The sequence below is a fragment of the Gambusia affinis genome, linkage group LG01 (genome assembly GCF_019740435.1).
Source record: "Gambusia affinis linkage group LG01, SWU_Gaff_1.0, whole genome shotgun sequence".
Lineage (NCBI taxonomy): Eukaryota > Metazoa > Chordata > Actinopteri > Cyprinodontiformes > Poeciliidae > Gambusia > Gambusia affinis.
The window spans coordinates 34908091-34929428 of NC_057868.1; the positions used below are offsets into that span (position 1 = coordinate 34908091).

A 21338-nucleotide genomic window follows, 5' to 3' on the forward strand; every position below is an offset into this window, starting at 1 on the left:
GTATTATAGCGCTGGCATTTTAATACAATTAAATTAGACTAACACCAAACACACCAAACTAAGAGATGTATGAAGGTCAGTCAAATAAATTTATGCTATTTTATTTTTACCATCTAATTAGTGTGATTGAATAAGATTTTAAAAAAGAAAAGTTTTTTTTTTCCCTTTATACCTTAAATATATGGAAAATAATAAGTACATAATCTCAAACATAACACAAGCTAAAGAATTTAACCTTACATGAATACTTTCCAAGTAAATTAATTCTAGGGCTGATACAATAAATCAAAAACTGTTACAAATAAACTACTTTAGTAATTGATTAATCGTTAACTGAAGTATGTCAGCTGTAAAAAAAAAAAAAAAAAAAAGAAGCCATTTTGCTGAAACAACAACACTCCAACTACTAAAGCCAAAACTGTATAAAAATATATACATTTTGTATTTTAGAAAAAAGAAACTGTATTTCTCCCCAGGTTAGGCCGCATCCAATTCCATTTCCGTAAAACAAAAAATCTATTCAGCATCGTAGAGTAATAAAAAATAAACAGCTATATACACAAAATAAATTTAAAAGAAAAGCAAACAAGAGAAAACAACCCATTTTCTAATTGAAGCACCTATTTTTAAATAATTGACATCTTACTAATTTTCTGATTAAAACACCATGAACAATTAAAAACCACAACGAAGCAGCTCATTTTGTAGTCCATAATTTATTATTTAAATATGCTTGTATGCATATGGTTTTGTGTAACAGTATGAAGGGAGGAGGAAAAAAAAAAAACAATGTAAACATTATCAACAAAGTAAAGAGACACGGGGATAAAAGGATGAAAATATCCGTCAGATTGAACCTGCAGGCTTCGAAAGTGCTTTAAAAATCAGAGTAAAGGGAGAAATCTTACTGTACATATAAGTGCATAGGACTGTGAGCGCTCAAATGTGCAGTTTTTATGCTCAACAGCAACAAAGGTCTGCTGCAGCATCTACTTATTTAGTGTTTTACTTTCAGCACTCGGTGTGTCTGAAGAGAAAATTAGAGTTTGAGGGTTCACATTTCAGGGGGCGGAGAGGATGGATCGGTTTGCATAGGTTCACGGCATCTGCAGCGTCCCGGGGTCACGGGGCCAGACTGAAAACGAAGCTCAGACTTCTACATGGAAACTTAAAGCTTACTCTGTCATGCAGTGCCGCGTCTCTCCTTTTAAAAAACAACATTTATCCAGAGCACACAGACGCTGTCAGAGCAACATTTCCCTTTCCTTTTGATGCTGTTGTTGTGTTTCAACTAAGAGACAGTTTGGCATCATTTTAAAGGTGCAAAGTAGCTTAAATTTTCCACAAAAACACATCCATGCCAACATTCTGCTCCGTACGGAGCCCCCTAAGGGACATGGGGGATTTTTTTATTTTCCCTTGAAACAATGTACTGGTCCATTCACAACTGAATACTGAAATATTTTCTGCTGTAATGCAAGATTTCTCTTTGTGAGTTATCTGAAGTTTTCTTTCTCTTTCTTTAAAGATGGAAATGCTATGTCCAAAATGCAAAAGCAAAACAGGTCAAACATAAGTTTTCCATCCCTTCTAAGAAATAAACAGAAACTTTCTCTAAGGAGGAAAGAAAAATACATCTAAACTATTTTGAGTATTTTTGAGTTATTTTCACAGGTAATAAAGTAATCTGAATGTTTTGATTGTGTCTCTCGATTGGTAGTTTGATTGGTTTACAAACATAAACACACAGTAATAGATCAATTTAAATTTTTTTTTGTACCAAAGATCTAAGAATGTTTTTGTATAAAAAATAGACCAAAGTGTGTTTGCTAATTTATTGCGAGAACGCAAAATATATTTTTCATATGTCCTCTAGGGGGCTCCACAGCTCCATGTTTAAAAGCTTAGAAAAAGGAGAAGAAGCTTAATAATCATTTAGTTTTCTTAACTGGATTTTTGACACTATTTTTTTCTGTTGTGTTTTTCAGAGCATAAAGATGAGAGGCAGCCACACAGTCAAAATCAGAGAGTTTGTCCAGAAATGTTTCTAAACTCAGTGCAGAAAATCATTATTTTATGGCTCTAACTTTTCTATCAGCATCTTGGTGAACATGCAAGCACCATTTTAGTTTTATTTATTTTTTGTGCTCTACACACAACTATATATTTGTACCAACAATATCCGCTTACGATAAACGTAAACATGGTTATAAGCAGCTTTTTTTTAAATCTCTATTCACAGAAACACTTGTGACATTTTAAAGATACGTAGTGCTGAATAAAATAGACATCTAATGTCGGAGCTGGTTATATAAAAGTAGCAGATGTGTTTAAATAATCCCTGATATTTAAATGCAACAGGAAGTGTCTGTATGACCTGAACTAAAACGCTTCTGCAGCTCGTTTGTGTTTGCAGAGCTCAGACTGGTGGCTGGTTTAAAACCCTTAAATGACAAATGGTTAGCGTAAATAACGATGAAGATGTCTGACGTCAACGTTTCTCTAAAACTCTCCTGCAGAGCATGTTCACAGTCGTTTAAACGGTTTGCTCTAACAGAGACACAGTGCCGGTCTGAATAACCTGCCCAGTTTTCAAGTCGCAGAGATTTGAGATGCCGAGAAATAAAGTGAACATTTTCCAGAAGCACAGAGCGTTTCTCTCTCTTTTGCGTGTCAGTAAATGTTGGGACAGTCCGTGTACTTCCTGTCAAAGTATCCGCCTGTGTACTGCCAGTCCTCAGCTCCGGTGAAAGGGTTTGTTCCCATTCGGAACCACCTAAAGGGAAACAGACGAAACCTGCTTTTAGAGAGAAATCAAAAGTTCCTGGAGATATGAAAAAATTTACCTTTGACCTTTCTAATTAATAATGAGACTACAGACATCAGCGAACATTTTAATAAAAACATAAGAACCGAGTGAAGCTCTAACAAAATGGATGTCAAATGTTTGTGCAGCAAAAGCTTTTGTTTGTGCCACTATCACTTTAAAAATTTCTTAAATTCAAATTTAATTGTATGGGCACACTGTAAAAACATGAATTATCACCAAGTATTTTTATCCAGTTTCTTGTGCAAATCTTTTACTACAGTTGAAATGAGAAAAAATAACTTACAAGTAACTTTTCAGCAGGATACAGGAGTTTGTTTTACGTCAGCATTGAGGAACATGATCTAGGTCCAGTGTGTTAACTTGGTTATAGGTTATAACCTGAGGCCTTCCATACAGAGTCTCTTTACTAATATAGGAAGTCCCTGAACTTCCTATATTAGTCATGTAGGACGTTATCTTCCTATATGACTAATAAGGTCATATAGGAAGGCGACTGGTTGCACTGGATTTTATTTATGGGTAACAGAGTTAAAAAGACTGGCAGCCATAGGCGCCGGAACAGGGGGGTTTCGGGGGGGCCAGGGGACCATTGGCCCCCCCACTTTCTGTGTGAGTCCGTGGAGGTTTTGTAAATTTGCTGGCTTGGCGCTTTTTCTGTAAGCTAAAAATTAATGAGTGCAGTTTGAATCCCCCCGTAGAGCTAAGATTGGTCATCTTGCCAGAGCTTTTTACCGTGACAGGTGTCATCATGTCAATTGAACAAGTTTGCGCACCTGACATTCAAAGTGAGCAACAGAGGTGACAAAACGCCCCACGAACCCCCCACCTCAGAAATTAATCCAGTGCCGCTGCTGGCAGCTATTAGCTCTGACCTGGTCGACCAATCCTCTTCATCCTTTGATCGTTCTCTGCGTGCAGCCCTCTGTTTTTCCTCTAATCGCTCCTTCTCTGCACTAGCTAACTCTGAAAAAAGCAGAAGAATCAAGAGTAAAAAAACTAATTTAATTAATAAAACATCAAAATGTTTTTGTTTTGTTTGCTTACCTATGTCTCCATGTTCCATGGCTCTAATGTCGGGCCTCAGCCGGCAGTCCGTTGGCGCCAGCAGCCTCTCCATCCCAGGCTCCAGCTCGTTTAGCGTCACAGCAAAGCTGGTGAAGTTATACATCTACCAAAAAGAAAAAACACAAGACGCCTGAAACTTTTAAACTCACTAGGTCAACGATTCTCTCAACAAATTACAGTCATTACAGTCTATACAAAACTAAAAATGTGCTCCAGAAGGACAGTAATAACTTTTCAATCAAGTCTAGTTTAATTGCCAAGCCAGCCCAAGGCATGTGAGAGATAGGCGGCTGCTCAGGGCCTCCATGTCACCAGGGGGCCCCCAAGAGTACCAAGCAAGCATTATAAAATATGTACAAGTTTAAAATAACATTGAATAATGCAAACTAAATGCTATTACACATGGAAAAATATTTCTATATTGTTTTATAGTTGTTAAAATAATGGAGGTCGACTTTGTAACTGTCTTTATGTGGCTCTGAACGTTAAGATCAGACCCTGCAGAGCTAAATTTTTCACCTATTTCTTGTTTGAGTTGAAAAATAGACGATGAATCGTCAGTAATTTTTACTCAAAAGTGCAGAAAGGATGAACCTGCCCTGGTGCCAGGTGCTGAAGTTCAGCGCTGACAGATTGATAACTTGACTAATCAATTAGTTGCATCAACCTTCCAGACCTCTCAGGTCTTCTGGTTCTGGGGATGCAGAGCAGAACCAGAACCAGAACCAAACGAGGAGAAGCAGCATTCAGCATCTATGCACCACAAATCTGGAACAAACTTCCAGAAAACTGTAAAACAGCTGAAACACTGACTTCCTTTAAATCTCGACTAAAAACCCACTTGTTTAGAGTTGTATTTGAAACGTAATCAATTGCAAATTTATTGATGGAACTTGACTTGATGTTGTGTTTTGATTGTTGATTCTATGTTGCATTGTGTTTCTGTGTTTGATTTGGTGTAAAGCACTTTGAAATGCCTTGATGCTGAAATGTGCTATACAAAAAAATTTGATTGATTGACTGATTAAAAGTTGAACACTTTAAATCCTCGTCAAAATCAACGTTTAAACGTTTCTGATTCCTGTGATGAAGGCAGAGTTTAGCGCCGACCTGTGCCGAGTGACTGGGCCGCGGCGTTATCCTCCACAGTAAGGCACTTCCTGGTATCACAGTCACCGTATCCTGAACTTCTGGCAATTCGTCGTCCTCCTCCACTTCACAGCTACGTTCCTACACACACAGGAAGATTTTTAAAAAGCCGTTACGTTCAAAACGTGGAGGCCAAACCAACTGAGCGGATGGTTCAGTGCAAACAGGTGAATCATGGGAACTACGGTTGCCACAAACTCACATATTTCAAGCAACAACAACATGTCATTGCAAGACATGGTTTAGGTGCTGGCAATGATCTAATCAAACAAGTACACCGTAAACATAACTAGACAACAGCAGCAGCACACTAGAGATATCAAACACTCTGTTACCTTACCTTAACGCCACTGCGTGTTATTGTGAAAGGAAGAGATACCGTTTGAGAAAACAGATTCAGTGATATGTCAAACAGGTTACTGACAATCAAAAGGGTTTACAGAAACGCTCCCTTCACGCCGGATGGAGGCCACGCAACGTCAGATTGGAAACGTTTTGCACATGTCCAGGGTTTCCCCCAGTGCATTTCAAGCCTGGAGGGCCATCAGGCCTCACTTGTGTCCCCACCAGGCTTAGCACTGTTTATTTACTTAAATCTTTTTAAAATGTTTGCATTTTCTAAGACTTTATAGTTGGTGTTCAGGTATTAATTTTCTAATCTTTCAATAACATATTTATTGAGTGATATTTAAAAATTTCCTGTCAACTTTAAATATTTTATAACTCAAAAACACGACGGGTTGAAACAAACTCTCCAATGATTCAAGAGGCTTGATTATTAAAATTCCTCGAGGAAAATTCCCTGCCTTGAAGCTTCATTAACTTACATTTTATTATTTAGCGCACTGTGTTCTGGCCGGGTGATTATTTATGTTGCGCAGCGCTCTCACTTTTGCCTAGGAGTTGCTGGCAAAAGCTAAGTGTTAGCAGCATAACGTCGGTTCGGTTCGGTACAGAAAAGTAATTGTAGGGATGCACAAATATGAAGAATTGAGCCGATGTTGATATCCAATAGTAATACTGCTGTTACAGTAAAATTTATCGATATTTTATATTATAAACTTTTATTCAATTACTCGATTAATCGTCAGAATAATCAAGAGATTACTTGATTACTGAAATAAGTGTTTACAAACAGTTCTCATCCTGTTGTAATCATATTTAGTTGTGTTGATAATTTTCTAAATTAAAAAGTTTTATTTAAAAGTAGAAAAAGTTACAGTCGCTAGTATTACAATTTTAATCCGTAGGTGTAACAAAGATTTTGGATGCTGACTGAGAAGTGAGACTTTTCTCTGTTTATTTCCAGTTCAGTCTGATCATATTTACGGTTTTATAATAGATCAATAGATGAATAAGAATAGTTAAAGTTTTGATCACCTTTGATAATTCCAGAGGAGGAACTTTCAAACAACAATCCATATGTTATGGTATAAAACAACTTCAAAGCAAAAAAATAAAATTACTTCTATGGAGGAATAAATATTTTTAGAATAAATCAATAGTCATGAAAAAAGAATGTGATGTTTATGCGCTAATTTGTGTTGGTCTACAACATAAAGGACCAGAAATACAAGAGAAAAAGTTCAAGTGTCGTGAATATTAACAGAAAAAAAATAAATCTTTTTTACAGTAATTTAGTCCCAAATGATTAGCAAGCAGCCGGGTCTCCAGCCGGGTCTCCAGCCGGGTCTCCAGCCGGGTCTCCAGCCGGGTCTCCAGCCGGGTCTCCAGCCGGGTCTCCAGCCGGGTCGAAGGGAGACTTTTCTGCTCTGCAGACGATCACAGGTGAGAAAAAGCAAATTGGCTCAAAGGTTTCTTACCTGCTTCTTTGGGTCGCTCCCCGTCTTCTTCTCTGCCTTCTTCTGTGTTTCGTAAAGCTTGGGCTCGATGCTGTACATGCACTCTGTCCACTTCCCGTAGATGACTCGTCTCTTCTTCTTACTGGTCCAACCACAGTACGGTTCAGAAAACAAACTATCACACTTTATGCCTCACAGACCGGATTCAGGAGGGCTGGGCGATTCGACTGTAAAATAATTTATTTTTTTATTATAAAAAAATGTTTTGTTTTTTTATTTAAGAAAAAAAATTATCGTTTAAAAATATTTTTTTAATAGATTTTTAAAAAAAATCTTATTTAATTTTTAAAATTTTCTAAAAAAGAAATTGTATTTTTTAGATAAGTAATTTATTTTATAATAAAGGAATTGCTGATAAAAAATACCTTCACAAGCAGCTTCTGTGAGTTGCACGACGGAGTTCTAGAATTTGTGTTAATTATGAGAATTAAGACACAATATTAGCAGAATAAACATGCAATTTTACCAGAAGAACATCTTAAAATGTTGAGAAAAAACATTTTAATTAGAAAAAAAGATTAGTGATAAGGATCGATCTGTGTGGGTTTTTTATTTCAAAATAAACTCAAAGTCCTGATGTGCATAATTTGGTGCTAATGAGTTAAAAAGTACAACTTCTTATCTGTCATTCTAATTTTTTGTTATTTTTTGAAGGAGCTCCTGATATCATAACTTTATTCTTGTAATATTACGACTTTATTCTTATAATAAAAAAAAATATTTGCAGTCTGGCCCTGATACTTTGTCATCGAGTTGACCTGAATTCAAAGACCAAATAAACAGAAGCTTAAACAAGATGGCTGCCTAGGGCGAGCTGGCAACACTCGTAACTATGGAAACCCAACAAGTGCAATGGTGGGGGGGGGGGGAAAATCCATATTTTACAAAAATTAAACCTTTGAAAACCCCAAAATTAAATGAACAGATAAAATGGATTAATCGCCCAGCCCTGCTTCCTCACCTGCTCCTGTTCTCACCTTCTGTCTTGGATAAATCCTTCGACTTTGTGAAGATCTTTTCCAAACATCCCACATGGTTTAAAGTTCAAGATGCATTTATCTCCAGTGCTGAGGAAATCAAGGCAGCATGAGGGATAAATACTCATAACAAGCTTTTCTAGCATCAGTAACATCAGTAACGGTACCTGTGGTTGACTATCTCCACTGTTCCATATTGTTCGATCCAGAGTTTCCCCAAAATGATGTTATGGACGCAGCACATTGGATTCGTCCAGGTGTATGCCTCTTTATGTCTACGGTAAAAATGCAGCATCACAAGCACAATGTTGATGATCCAAGAAAGAGCCAAACTTTCACATTTGAATTAAATATGAAGCTGCTAATCATCAACTAATTTAGTAATCGATTAATAGTAAAGTGGAGTATACAGACTCAAAAAGAAAGCCATTTGCAGAAAAAACCATCATATTAAGGTCAGTAATTAAGCTAATTTGCTTATTTGTTCAAACTATTTTTGCATTAATGCATATATTATTTGCATTAAAATACACAAACAAATCAGTTTCTTTTTTAAATAAGAAAAGAAGCATTTTATTACCTAAAATGCAATAATATAGCATTTCTTTAGTGAACTTGAACTCCTCAAGAGGTATTGAGGAGTTTGGGGTGAAACATAAATGGAAACAAAGGTTTAAGATAAAAAATGTCTCTTTTCTTATTTAAAACATGAATTATTTGTTTATTTGCATATTTTTAATATTCTATAAAAATACTGTGGTTAAATGGAAAAACCTGTAGAATTTGCCAATTTTGCTCTGATTAACCAATAGAACTGCTAAAATAAGAATCAGTTGCAGCGTTATAAAGTAAATAAAAGCAACAATATGCACAACACAGGCAAAAATGAATTAAAAAAAATGAGTAAATGCTTACTTTAATAACTCCAGCGTCATTGTGCCTATAGGCTCAGCTTCAACACTTTTACCCCAGAACTTCAGCTTTGGGTAGATGGAGCCATGAAACTCAAACTCCTGCTTCAGAGACTGAGCGTGGAAGGCACTGATGGGGGGATGATGGCTCACCTGCTCAGAGATCAATCTGTATCCTTCATCCTCCCTAAAATAAGAAACACACAAATCAATTGGAAAACAGGCGCAGAATATTAGAGAAGCTGGTAGATATTACGATAAATATATCGAGGGTTTTACCTTATCAGTTCATAGGTTTCCCCCAACAGAGGATTAAAGGGCTTTCCAGTTCTCTCCCATTGAGATGCTACAGCGGAAACAGCAAAGGCAGCAACAACCTGCCACCCACACGAGGACCGGATCAGAACGATTTTCACCAATCACGCTACTTCACATCTGACTTGCATAATTTCAGTGGCAGATAAAGATGCTGTAAGAAAACAAAGTCTCTGCCATTTTAAAAGGTGATACGCTAGCTAACGCTAGCTAATAAACAGGTTAAAACAAGCTGTGTTGCAAATCAGAGATTTCTAATATGTCACAGATTTTCAGCTTCTGGGTCAATAACCTAGTGATTTTAATTAATTAGATGCTATGTGTTGCTCGGCTCAGGCACAGATGACATTCGGAGTTGTCTTTGCGAATTAAAAAAAGGTTTTATTTACCTTCATACAAAAATACCGCTTGACATACTCAGTGCCTAACGCTCCCCACAAGAACGGAAACCGAGCACTGCCCCCCAACGTTCCAGGAACACACACATCAACAACAGTTGCGTTCAATGACATAAAGGAAATGTCCGTTACTAAGTTATCAAGCTACAATGAAAAATGAATGAACTTCTTATAATAAACAAAACAAATTGGGTGGGGTACCTGTGAACTATAATACACATGAACAGTATAATAAATAAATAAACTAATAAATTCGGTGTCTCTCACACTCTCCCTCACTTTAGAAATGTCGTCTCGACATTCAAGTGTACCTGGTCATTAATGTATGGAGAATGGAATGGACAGACAGGTTACATTGCAACTTTCTCTATTTTACCAAGGCCGCCAGTAACCTTGTACATTTACACATTTCGTGGCCACTGTTCTGTCTGTGCAATTTGGTTCTCCAAGAGCAAAATATGTCAACGTCTGTGGTCTCCTTCGCTCTCTCTTTGGACGCGGACTTGGCTGTCTTGCCTCTATGGCCTCTTCAATGTTAGACCCACTGTCCACATCCTCTGGCTCGGCAATGCCGGCACCCTCCTCAACAGTCTCTGCACAATCACCCTGACCATCCCCTGCTCTGTGCAGGGATTTGTTGGCACTTTGTGGCACAAATTCTGTAGCCATGGGGTCCGGTATAGGTGAACTGCTAAGCTCTGGAAGAGGCCATTTGAAAACCACATCAGAGAAATCCTCCTCTGGAGCCTCCTCCTCACTTCCCGTTCGTTGTGTCTGTCCCACAAGCGTTCGCCTCCGTTTGTTGTCATATTTCTTCTTTGTATTTGTACGGGTTACAGTCATGTTCTCATCTGAACACAAAGGGAGGAAATCACAGGGCAACAACATATTTCGGTGCAAAACTCTTGTTCTGCCTTTTCCATTTTCTGCCTCCAGTTCGAATACAGGACTTTCCTCCCCCATTTGACGCTTAACCACGTAGATGTTATCTTCCCAATAGGAGCGGATTTTGCCTGGCCCTCCCTTTTCTGCCACATTTCTAACAAGTACACGGCTTCCGACTCGCAGTCCTGGACCGTGTATTCTCTTGTCGTACTGTATTTTCCCTCGGTCAGCAGACTTGGCTGCATTTTTGGAGGCAATGCTGTATGCCTCAGCCATCCTTTGTCCCCATCTGTCCACATAGTCCTGGTAGGAACCCGAACCTTGCTCTCTCTCAAGGCCAAACAGAAGATCAACTGGTAACCGTGGCGACCTCCCAAACAGCAAGAAGAAGGGAGAGTAACTGGTGGCATCATTAACAGTGCAATTGTATGCATGTACAACTTTGTGAAGGTGATTTTTCCAATCTGTTTTCTGTTCCTCCGTCAGCGTTCTTAACATAGAAAGAAGAGTCCTGTTAAATCTTTCTGTTTGTCCATTCCCTTGTGGGTGATAGGGGGTGGTGTGTGACCCCTTAACACCAGACAGTTCTTTCAGGTGATGTATCAACCTGTTTTCAAACTCTCGTCCTAAATCATGATGTAATTTTTCTGGAAAACCAAATCTGAGACAAAAGTCATTAAACAGTTTATCTGCCACCGTTTTTGCTGATTTGTTTGTAGTTGCGTGAGGCCTGAGCGAAGCGGGTGTAGTGGTCCATCACTACCAGAATGTACTCAAAACCCCCTTTGCATTGTTCCAAATGCAAAAAGTCAACTGACACTAGCTGAAATGGGTGAGTGGTCTCTATGCTCAACATAGGGGCACGTGCCTGTCTGTTAGTTTTCTTTTTTTCAGACATTCACAAACATTGGTGACAAAATGTTCAACGTCCCTTTGCATCTTTGGCCAAAAGAAACGATCCCTAATCAGATTGAGTGTCCGTTCTGAGCCCAAGTGACCCATTTGTTTATGCAATTCATCTAGCACTAAAGAATGGTACACTGAAGGAAGGACTAGTTGCTTTTTGTGTTTGGTTGTTCTTAACATTGTTCCATCCTGGGTGATTTTTAGTTTGCTCCACTCTCTAGCCAATGCTTTAAACTCAGGACTCTCAGTTTGGAGTTTATGTGCAGCAGGTCTTTTGTTTTGCAGCCTATACTCATACATTTTGCCTATTACAGGGTCTCGCTGTGCTGCACAGATTTCCTGTCTTGGTATTGGTTGAACTGACTCCAAAAGTCTCTCTGCTCCTGTTTGTTGCTGCAGGACATTAAAGGAGATTGCATTCAACATTGGTGCTGGTTCTGCTTGCTGCACTAAGATACCCTGCTGTGTGGCTACTACAGCGTCTTGACTAATTGTTTGTGTGCAGCTTCTCATATAGTCTTCAAAATCAAGGGGCATTCGAGATAACCCATCTGCATCTGCATTTGTTTTCCCAGGTCTGTATTTTATGGTAAAATTGAAGTCTGCCAACTCAGCAACCCAACGCTGACCAGCGCATTTAATTTTGCTGTTGTCAAAACATAAGTGAGTGGATTATTGTCGGTGTAAACCACAAAAGATGGCGCATGAAACAAATAATCCCTGAAGCGCTCACAGACAGACCATTTTAACGCTAAAAACTCAAGTTTACCTGCATGCATATGATAGTTTTTCTCTGGTGGGGTTAGAGTTCTCGATCCATAAGCTATAACTCGTAACTTGCCGTTTCTGCGTTGATAAAGAACTGCCCCTAACCCTGCTTGAGAAGCATCAGTATGCAGCACAAATGGTTCATTTAGATCTGGGTATCCTAGAATAGGAGGGTTTGTCAATTGGTCAACTAGGTAGCACAGAACTTGATGATGAGTTTCTGTCCATTTAACAGGGAATGATGAGGGCAGCTGTCCCCTGCTCAGTTTGTTTTTCCTCTGTTTTCTACTTTCCTGTTTTTTTGAGCCTTGGAGGGAGTTTTTAGCGTCTGCTGGGGTTGCAATCAGTTCATACAAGGGCTTTGCGATGGATGAAAAGTCTTGAATATAAGATCTGTAATAAGACAGAAATCCCAGTATCTGTCTCACCTCTCCCACTGTGCTGGGTTGTTTTTCTTTGAGTGCCAGGACGGGGGCAATCTCTGCTGGATCCATGCTATGACCCTCTTTTGACACCATCCTACCCAAAAACCTGACCTTTGGCTTGAAAAGTTCACACTTCTTAGCAGTAAGTTTAACCCCATGTTTCTGGTATCTTTGTAAGACTGCTCTTACATGTGCAACATGGTCTTCAAATGATTTACTGTGAACCAAATTGTCATCAAGATAAGGTAGGCAAACATCATCACGCAAACCCCACAAACACTCCTCCATGCTTCTCTGAAATTCTGCTGGTGCTGAACTGAGTCCAAATGGGATTCTAGTCCATTGGTATAAACCCCATGGAGTAATAAATGCTGTGAGTGGCTGACTGTCCTCATCTAAAAATCCCTGGTGATAAGCCTTTCCCTGGTCCAATACTGTAAACCAGGAGCTACCTGTAAGGCTGTCCAGCATGTCTTGTATTCTGGGAATAGGATGCCTGTCAGGTACTGATTTGCGATTAAGTTCTCGATAATCTACACAAAGTCTGAGCTCGCCTGATTTCTTTCTCACACAGACTATCGGCGAAGAATAGGATGACTTTGATTTTGTAACCCAGCCTCTATTTAGCAAGTCCTGCAGGTAGGTTTTTACTTCCTGGTGAAGTGGTTTAGGCACACTAATGTAGGTCTTTTGAACTGGTGTCTGATCTTTGAGAGTAATGTGCATGCGAAGACTGGGAATACAACCAACATCATTTTCATCTTTGGCAAAAGCTTTACACTCCTCTCTGAGCATTGCTTTCACTGCAAGCTGCTGCTCACCAGTTAAATGATCTAACTGTACAGGAGGATCCCAAATATCACTCGGGTCACTGCTGGTAGGTGATGAAACTTTAACATCTACATCACTTGTCATGTTATTAGTTTGTCGGTTCTCTACTGGTTGCAAAGCAGCTGGATATATTGCTTTTACAGCCTCGATATGGCCCAGAATGAGACGTGATTTTAAAGTTACATTATAACCTGTGGTGTTGGTGACAGACACTGGGACCATGGCTGAGTTGCCTCTTTTCATTTTAAACAGTACTTCTTGCATATGAAGTCCTTTTGGGATGCTGGTATTCAGGGTAGGACAAAACAACATTACAGTGTCCTCGTCAGCCTGGATGTGAGTTCGACAGCGAATGGTTAGAGTTTCACCAGAGCCTAGGATAATTTTACTCCCTGTTTTTACTTGAATCTCCTTTCTAGAGCTCTGGGGTGTCTGTATTAACTGGATAACAGTCTCTGCAGATCCAACATCAATGTAAAGCACTGCTCACTATGTTAGCAATATCGTTGTTTTATTGCCCTGGTGCTTCAACTGCTCTTTGATGACTTCCTCTATCACATTGTACCCTATAATAGGGTCCTGAGCCACATTTGGGTCACTTGAGACGAGCACAGGCACTAGGAGGCTAGAGCTAGACTTTTTAACCCCAGTAAGTTTAAAATCTATGGGGATCCACCCTATAAATGGTATTTCTGTTTGATTAGCAGCAAGCCCATTTAATGGTTCTGATCCCAAGAGCTCATCTATCCCCCTTATAGTGGTGTGAGGTAAGTGATCCGCCCTCCAATTGTCATTTATCACTGTGGCCTGTGCACCCGTGTCCCACAGAGCGACAACTGGTAGATTGTCAAAAGTGCAACTCACCATTTTACGCCTACCAATTAGTTTTACTAGTTTCTTCCCCTGTTTATCTGAGGAAATGTCAACATTTTCTACAAGCAGAAAACAACTCTTTTCATTTTTTTCACCCAGATATTGTTCAGCTAGTCTCACAGCTTTACATGTGTGGTGATGTTTGTGCCAATGTTGTGTCTGACATGCTTTGGAACAATACATGGCAGCTGAGCAACCTGAACACCTCTGGAGTGAAGCGTCAACTGATTCTTCCCGGTAGCAGGAAAGGCAGCGGCGGGACTCCTCATGTGGTGACCGGGTCACTGCTGGTCCCATGACAGTGGCCCTCCGATGTTTTCCTGCTGCTGACGTGGAGCTCTGCATCCTCTGGAGATGTGACCTGGCTGACCACATTTGAAGCAATGGGTGCAGTCGTCTCCTTTCCCGTTGCTCTGGCAGGTTCTGCATCCCCTCCTCTTCTGGGTACCCCCAGCCTCCGATGTCCTCTTTGCAGCATGCCACTTACTGGTGTTCAGGGAAGCGATGAACATCTGTTTTACCTCTGCAACCTCGTTTCTCAGTTCGCTCACTAAGGTGTGCATTTCAGGTGGAGCAGGAGTTGTCGTCTTGTCATCCTTGGTCTGAGATCTGCTGCGTGGTTCATCTTCAGTGAGCAGCTCGTTAATCCTTGTTGTTTTTGGGTTGTTTCTCTTTAATTTGTTTAGCCGCTCTGTCTCGAGATTTGCAGCTTCATTAAATTTCTCAATCAGGGTCTCATCAGTTACATCTGGGTCGTCAAGAAGTGTCTTGATCTGAAATTTGATATTATCGTTTTGCAGTCCTGTACCCACTGATCTTAAAAACTTCCTTTTCACCAGGTCCACGCTGTAGTCTTCCGCTTCTTCGTTCTTGGATGCATATAAAAGCCTGTCTTTAAGCTCTATGGCCCTGAATAAGAAGTCTTGAGCTGACTCTTTTGAGTCCTGGGAAAGATTCACCAGTTTTTGGTACAAGTCAGATGTGTCATCTTCTCTGTAATGTCCTTTTAATATTGTCTTTAGCTGTGGGAGCGTCAAATCAGTCTTTATTTCCAGCATATCACGCAGCTTGAGACCAGGGTTAATTGCTCTTATCACCGCTTCCATAACTTCTGGCTCACTGTGGCCTTTCCGGAGTCCATTTTCTATCTGGTGCAGCAGGCTGGTGTAGGACAGCCGATCACGCTGCCCGCTACCTCCTATTTGACCACAGATGCGAAACTCACGGCGAATGGTCACCTCCGGTACTTTGGCTGATGAGCTCAACCCGAAGCCGGCAGCGGCTTCCGTCAGTCTGAGTTTCTCCGCTATGGCCTTGATCTCCCCTTGCAGCTCTTCATATTTGCTACTTGTATCGAACGAGCGGAGAATTCCACGACGCTCCTCTTTAGCTTCCGGTCGGCCCAGAGCCCATAAAAGTTCGTTTACAAACTGCACAGCGTCATTTGGAGAGTAGCTGCTTTCAACTTCGTCCAGCTTATTCTCTACAACCCTCATCAGCTGGCGTCTGGTACTGTCTTTCGTGGGTTCTTCCTCTGTAGCAAAGCATTTCAGTTGATAACTGACCTCCAACAGCCGATCGCGGCTTAACTGACAAAGCGCGGCTGTGACTTCGTCTCGCAGAGATTCCAGTTCCATGGTGGAAACTCATAAAAATGTTCTCATACCCCTTGGATGAAAACTATTCTTAAATCTTTTAGATCTCAGGTTCGATGGTCGGAGAGAGTTTTACTTGAGCGGCGCACAACCCTACCGTTACCTGCCAACGGTTCTAAAAATCTCCGTTTTGTTTCGCCGAAAATCCTTTAAAACATCTCTCCTGGCTGGCTCGCCATTATATGTTGCTCGGCTCAGGCACAGATGACATTCGGAGTTGTCTTTGCGAATTAAAAAAAGGTTTTATTTACCTTCATACAAAAATACCGCTTGACATACTCAGTGCCTAACGCTCCCCACAAGAACGGAACCCGAGCACTGCCCCCCAACGTTCCAGGAACACACACATCAACAACAGTTGCGTTCAATGACATAAAGGAAATGTCCGTTACTAAGTTATCAAGCTACAATGAAAAATGAATGAACTTCTTATAATAAACAAAACAAATTGGGTGGGGTACCTGTGAACTATAATACACATGAACAGTATAATAAATAAATAAACTAATAAATTCGGTGTCTCTCACATATGCAGATGCTCTGTCTGCGCTAATGAAGATACACACACCTTGTTTTTAATTATATCAGTTTACAATTACTTATGTTTTATTTATTTGTTCATTTTATTCATTTACAGTTTAATGTGAATATGTTACATGTTGTTATTAACAAAAAGTTTAGGATAAAAAGGAGAAAAAATATTAATCTTAAGCACAAAACACTCAATGAATATATACAAAAACAACAATAAAAGATATAATATCTATGTAATGATACTGCAGTTTTAGTTCACATATGTTTTTATAATTTGATAGAATATTGTTTTATTGTTTCAATAAAAGAAAAACTTGACCTACTCTTAGTTTTCTTTTTTGACAAATTTTTCTACAGATTTGCTCCATAAGCATTAATACAATGTTACATTTGTATTTTTTTGTTTTAAATCTGTAATTATTGCAACTTATAAATATATTTTTTTTTAATTTGGCTGCAGACTTAAACTGTGCTAAGAGCATTTAATGTTCAGGGATTAAATATAAATAATAATTATAATTAGAAAAAGAGAGCAATGCTTTTCTGACAAAAAAAACGCTACATTTTACACCCTTCAGCTCAATAAAACACATTAAATGTGATGGGACGATCATAGGTGATAACATAAGGACTTGATTCTGGATAAAGTGTATTTGTTTTCTGCATCTTTACACCAAAAACCAGAAATTTGCATTTAATATGTCAACATACCTTAGAAGAAAATAAGCAGTGATTCGTTCCATAAGAGAAAAAATATCAGATTTTGGATCCAAACAGCTCATCTAGGTCAGTTTAATTTGTGATTAAACTGCGATTATTTCCAAAGGAAATAAAAGATAAATGATTCCTACCTGCATGCGGTCGACGGCGTCCGACAGGCTGCAGGCTTTGTGGATGAGGTGAGTGTGCTCCATGTACTCAGAGATTCTCTGGAGAAAACTCAGCGGCTCGTTGAACACAACCGGCATCGCGATTTTGGAAAGCTCCTGCGAGAGGAGACAAATCAAATTCATTCAAAATTATGGCAAAAACACTGTCAGAAATAACTGGAAATGTCACTTTTCAACAATTACGAAATAAAGCTGTGAGAAAACTTTAACATTCACTCAACTCTGCTACCGTTTGGATGAGTTTGGGGTTTTTTGCAAGGCGAAGGACTCACCATTCCAATGCATTTCTTCAATATGCTCCACACACTGTAATTGTTCCTGGAGATTGTTTCTGCAGGCAGGCCTTTCCTGGCGCACATTTTAACAAAAGGATATTAAAAAACTTATAAAAAGCAGCCAGAAAAAATTTAAGAATCATTAGAGTCAGGCTGAGAATTATTACTTTTAAATTATGAGAATAAAGTTGTAGGACAATAAAGTTGTAACATTACCAGAACAAATATTAGGAGAATAAAGTAGGAATTTTATGAGAACTCCAACACAAAATTAAAATGATGAATATTGAGCCTCTTGTGATTTAATAAATAACTTTATACTTTTGTATCCGTTTTATAAATAAGAAAATATTTAATCTTTTAACACATCAAAATCTAATTATTATCATTAGCAGGACTTTGTGTCTATTGTGAAAACAAATTAGTTTATTTTGATGAGAGAAACACAAACTTGTCGTTTAGGTCACATCAGATCTCTATAACTATCACAGCTTTTTTCTCCTATTTTTATGCATTTATTCTGATATTATGACTTTATTCTCATAATTAAAATTTAATACATCACACTCCATTTTAGGTAATAGTAGCTCCATATGTATAAAAACATAATTTATTTTATCCAGTTCAACTTAAAATACACTAAAAAGTTTTCTCAAATCAAAATCTGCTTGAAGGCATTCCTGCATTCAAACAGGTTACAGATTACATTTGTTTTATAAGATATTACCAACAATTACCTTCTGTTAATACAAACATTCAGACATTTTCTGAATGTTTGTATTAATTATCACAAACAAGCTAAAATGTGAATAAATGAGCCAATAAAGACAGATAAAAAGACTTCTTTATTTCTGAATCATTGTGGCTCTAGGGATTCTTCCTGTTGCAAGCCAGGCTGTTTCACAGGCATATTTTGTAATTTTGAAATCTCATTCTGTAACCTTATTGTGTTGTAAACAAAACCCGACTGAATACTGCGACACCGCGCTCTCTGCATGCACCGCCACCTGTTTATTTTTACACCGTTTCCAGGAAAGCCAACTCGGTGGACTCCACACTGACTGTTCAAATATCTTCTTTGTTTATGTTTACTGTAACAGGGTATTTAGTTTTTAATTAGTTTTCACTTTGGAAACATTCAGCTAGCTCCTCCTTTCATATTTCAGCCTTTAACTTTGTTTAAAGTAAAAATTTACTACTTTTTCCTGTCAAAAACCCACATATAAAACAAAATCATTATCTTGCATAAAACTTATGAATGAAGCTTGTTTTTGACAAGTGGCTGGATTTGTTTAGCATTAAAATATTAGTCCTAAAGTATATTGTACTGAGTTCTTTGAATAAGGCTAAAAACCCCCGTTTAGGATCCATTTTAAACCAAAATAAATGGAATATTGACCAATATTGACCAATATATTTAATGTGTGGTGATGATTACAAAATGTAACATCTGTTATTTGTTTTACAATTGTTGACTCTACTTTGTGTTTTCATGATGTAAAGCACTGTGAACTGTTGAAATGTGCTATATAAATAGACTCGGATGTTTGATTTAAGTATCTAGAATAGAAAAAAAAAGCAAAAACAAATTCCAATCTGTGCATAAAATTATTGTAGATAAAAAGCAGCTTTACGTTGCACGATGAACCCATATAAAATGAAAGAAAAATTGGCCAAATTAATATAAGAAGTTCATTTATTGAGATTCAATAATAATTCAATGCAAACTACTGGAGTTCATTAGATAGAAAACACTTTGAAAATTTGGCATCAATGATTACCGGTAGATTGAAACTACTTTCTTTTTTCTTTACTGTAAATTGGATTCAGATGATGGGTCATGAGTTGAAGCAATATAAATAAAGTGAGTTGAATTAATATTCTCTCACCTGCGCTCCCACAATCCGTTCTCCTGCATGCTGCTGCCATCGGTCACCCGTTTGCTGTCAAACACCAGGGCATCTTTGAAGATGACCTCACCGGAATCATCAGACTCCAGTCCTGGGACGGGGGAAGTTTCAAGAAACAGAAAACCCATTTCATTCACTGATACATTAGGAGAAGCCATAACAATGCTACGCCTCTGTTAGCCAGTCTCACCTGTCTCAGCGTCGAAAAATTCCTCCTCGCTGTTCATACTGAGCAGAAAACAGGTAACAAAATGTTACTCAGCAGTCATGTTTCCACCGTCGGTCCGACGTTTCTGCTGCCCCGCCTCCCTGCGAGCATCACAGACGGCCACAAACACGACCTGTAACCCGGACAGTTCTTTAAAACCACTTGGTGGAGCCGAACATCACTGCAATAGAGGTTGTGACAAAAACAATAGCATGTTTTTGGTTCGCCATCAGCAGCAACGCTCCTCACAAAGTCTCAGCTAACGGCTAACTAGCTGCTAGCATTGCATCTGGAGACTGTTAACAGAGATCTGGACCCGAGATTAGCTCGTGGCACTGACACGTTTACACGCAAACACATGTCTACACCCTGACACGAACAATTACACACTGACACGGTACACATACCTCTTAATTTGTGTCAGTTTGGCCTCGGCTTACATAAATAACTGAAAAGTGTAGCGCCTCTGGAGCCTGCCGGAAGTGGGTGGCAAGGACACGGTGATTGGCAGGGCCTTCAGCCAATCAGATCACAGCTAGGAGATGCCTAGAAATAGAAGGCAAAGAGCTGCTATTTTAAACTCACATTCAGTAATAATAAGACGAAAATTTATTCCTCCACCAGGCTGAATTTTAATCTTCAGACATAAAGAATAAAATTTAATTTTGTCGACATGTCTGAGTAGATTTGAATTAAAAATAACTAAAATCAGAAGTAGTATACAAAAAACTATACTCAAATAAGAGTAGCAATACTTCGACATTTTTACTCATGTAAAAGTTAAAAGAAGCAAGAAATTACTCAAGTAAGAGTACAAAAAGAAATCAAATGCTGCTCAAGTACTGAGTAACTGAGTAACATTTATCATTTAAAAAAAAAAAAATTACATAATGGAAAGGACCCAAATATAACATTATGTGGAAATGTTGGTACTTTAGGGACCAAAATTAAAATAATTAATATAAATTACATAGTTACAATATAACAAAATCAGGAAAAAAAAAATACTTTTTCCATAATTTCAGTTTCTTTCAATATAAAACTCATGAAGCTTTAACAAAAGTTACAGGTATGTGACAGTGTCAGGTGAGTTTTTGGTTAAAATCTTGTTTTCATTCAGCGAAGATACTAACAGTGGAATATCCAGAGATCTTACTTAAGTAAGAGAATTAAATAACTCAAGTAAAAGTTATAGCATAGTAAGAATATTCATATAAGTCATCCCCTGTCCCCTACCCCCACCCCCCACCCCAAAAAAAGAAAAATCAAGTAAATATTTTTTTTCTTTTTACTGATGCCCACTATATTTATATTTTAGGAAATGTGCACCTCATTTATTTTAAAAAGTGAAGGGCTTGAATGACTAAATATTTTCTTTTTTTAATCTAAATCAACCAGAGGGTTGTGAATATTTTTGTACTTATAGACCTTATAGATAAAAAAGATCTTTTGTATATAAAGGTTAAGAAAACGTAGCTCAGTGAATTTCAGAACAAACTAGAAAATTCCTGAAGAAATTTAACTGGGGCCTGCCAAAGTATGCCCGTCGGTTTGGACCCAGCGTTCTGATGCTAAACTGCAAGGCAGTTCCCTAACCTGAGAGAAACAGATAATGCAGAATCATATTATTGCACCGCCACAGGAGGTGCACTATCCAGAGGGGCATATTGA

General features: G+C 38.5%; 2 protein-coding genes across 3 annotated transcripts in view; one reads left to right on the plus strand and one right to left on the minus strand.

The window, feature by feature from the left end:
- Positions 1-697: 697 nt before the first annotated feature.
- LOC122838703 (oxysterol-binding protein-related protein 2-like) lies at positions 698-20215 on the minus strand. Of its 2 annotated transcripts, none has more exons than XM_044129592.1 (14): positions 20075-20215; positions 19650-19800; positions 19439-19550; positions 17547-17622; positions 17236-17370; positions 9074-9171; positions 8799-8981; positions 8051-8158; positions 7884-7973; positions 6868-6988; positions 5006-5125; positions 3875-3998; positions 3703-3793; positions 698-2776 (listed from the first exon to the last, which is right to left on the minus strand). In XM_044129592.1, the coding sequence occupies exons 2-14, from the start codon at positions 19684-19686 to the stop codon at positions 2674-2676; spliced, it is 1398 nt and encodes a 465-aa protein (XP_043985527.1). In that variant the 5' UTR covers positions 19687-19800; positions 20075-20215; the 3' UTR covers positions 698-2673. The 2 variants fall into 2 exon arrangements, with proteins under 2 accessions (XP_043985527.1, XP_043985519.1); XM_044129584.1 differs by having other exon boundaries at positions 19650-19848; positions 20075-20190.
- The window catches only part of si:ch211-197l9.2 (protein SOGA1), a 32870-nt gene continuing 16663 nt past the window's right edge, over positions 5132-21338 (plus strand). The window contains exon 1 of the mRNA XM_044129491.1: positions 5132-6832. Coding sequence (XP_043985426.1) covers positions 6692-6832 — 141 coding nt within the window. The 5' untranslated portion in view covers positions 5132-6691. The remainder of the gene's footprint in view (positions 6833-21338) is intronic.

Coding starts and splice junctions, on each gene's coding strand:
- LOC122838703 (XM_044129592.1), bottom strand. CDS start 19,686: ATGAACAGCGAGGAGGAATTTTTCGACGCTGAGACAG. Junction 19,551..19,649: donor ATTTTTCGACGCTGAGACAG/GTGAGACTGGCT, acceptor CCCCCGTCCCAG/GACTGGAGTCTGATGATTCC. Junction 17,371..17,546: donor TGAAGAAATGCATTGGAATG/GTGAGTCCTTCG, acceptor CTCCTCTCGCAG/GAGCTTTCCAAAATCGCGAT.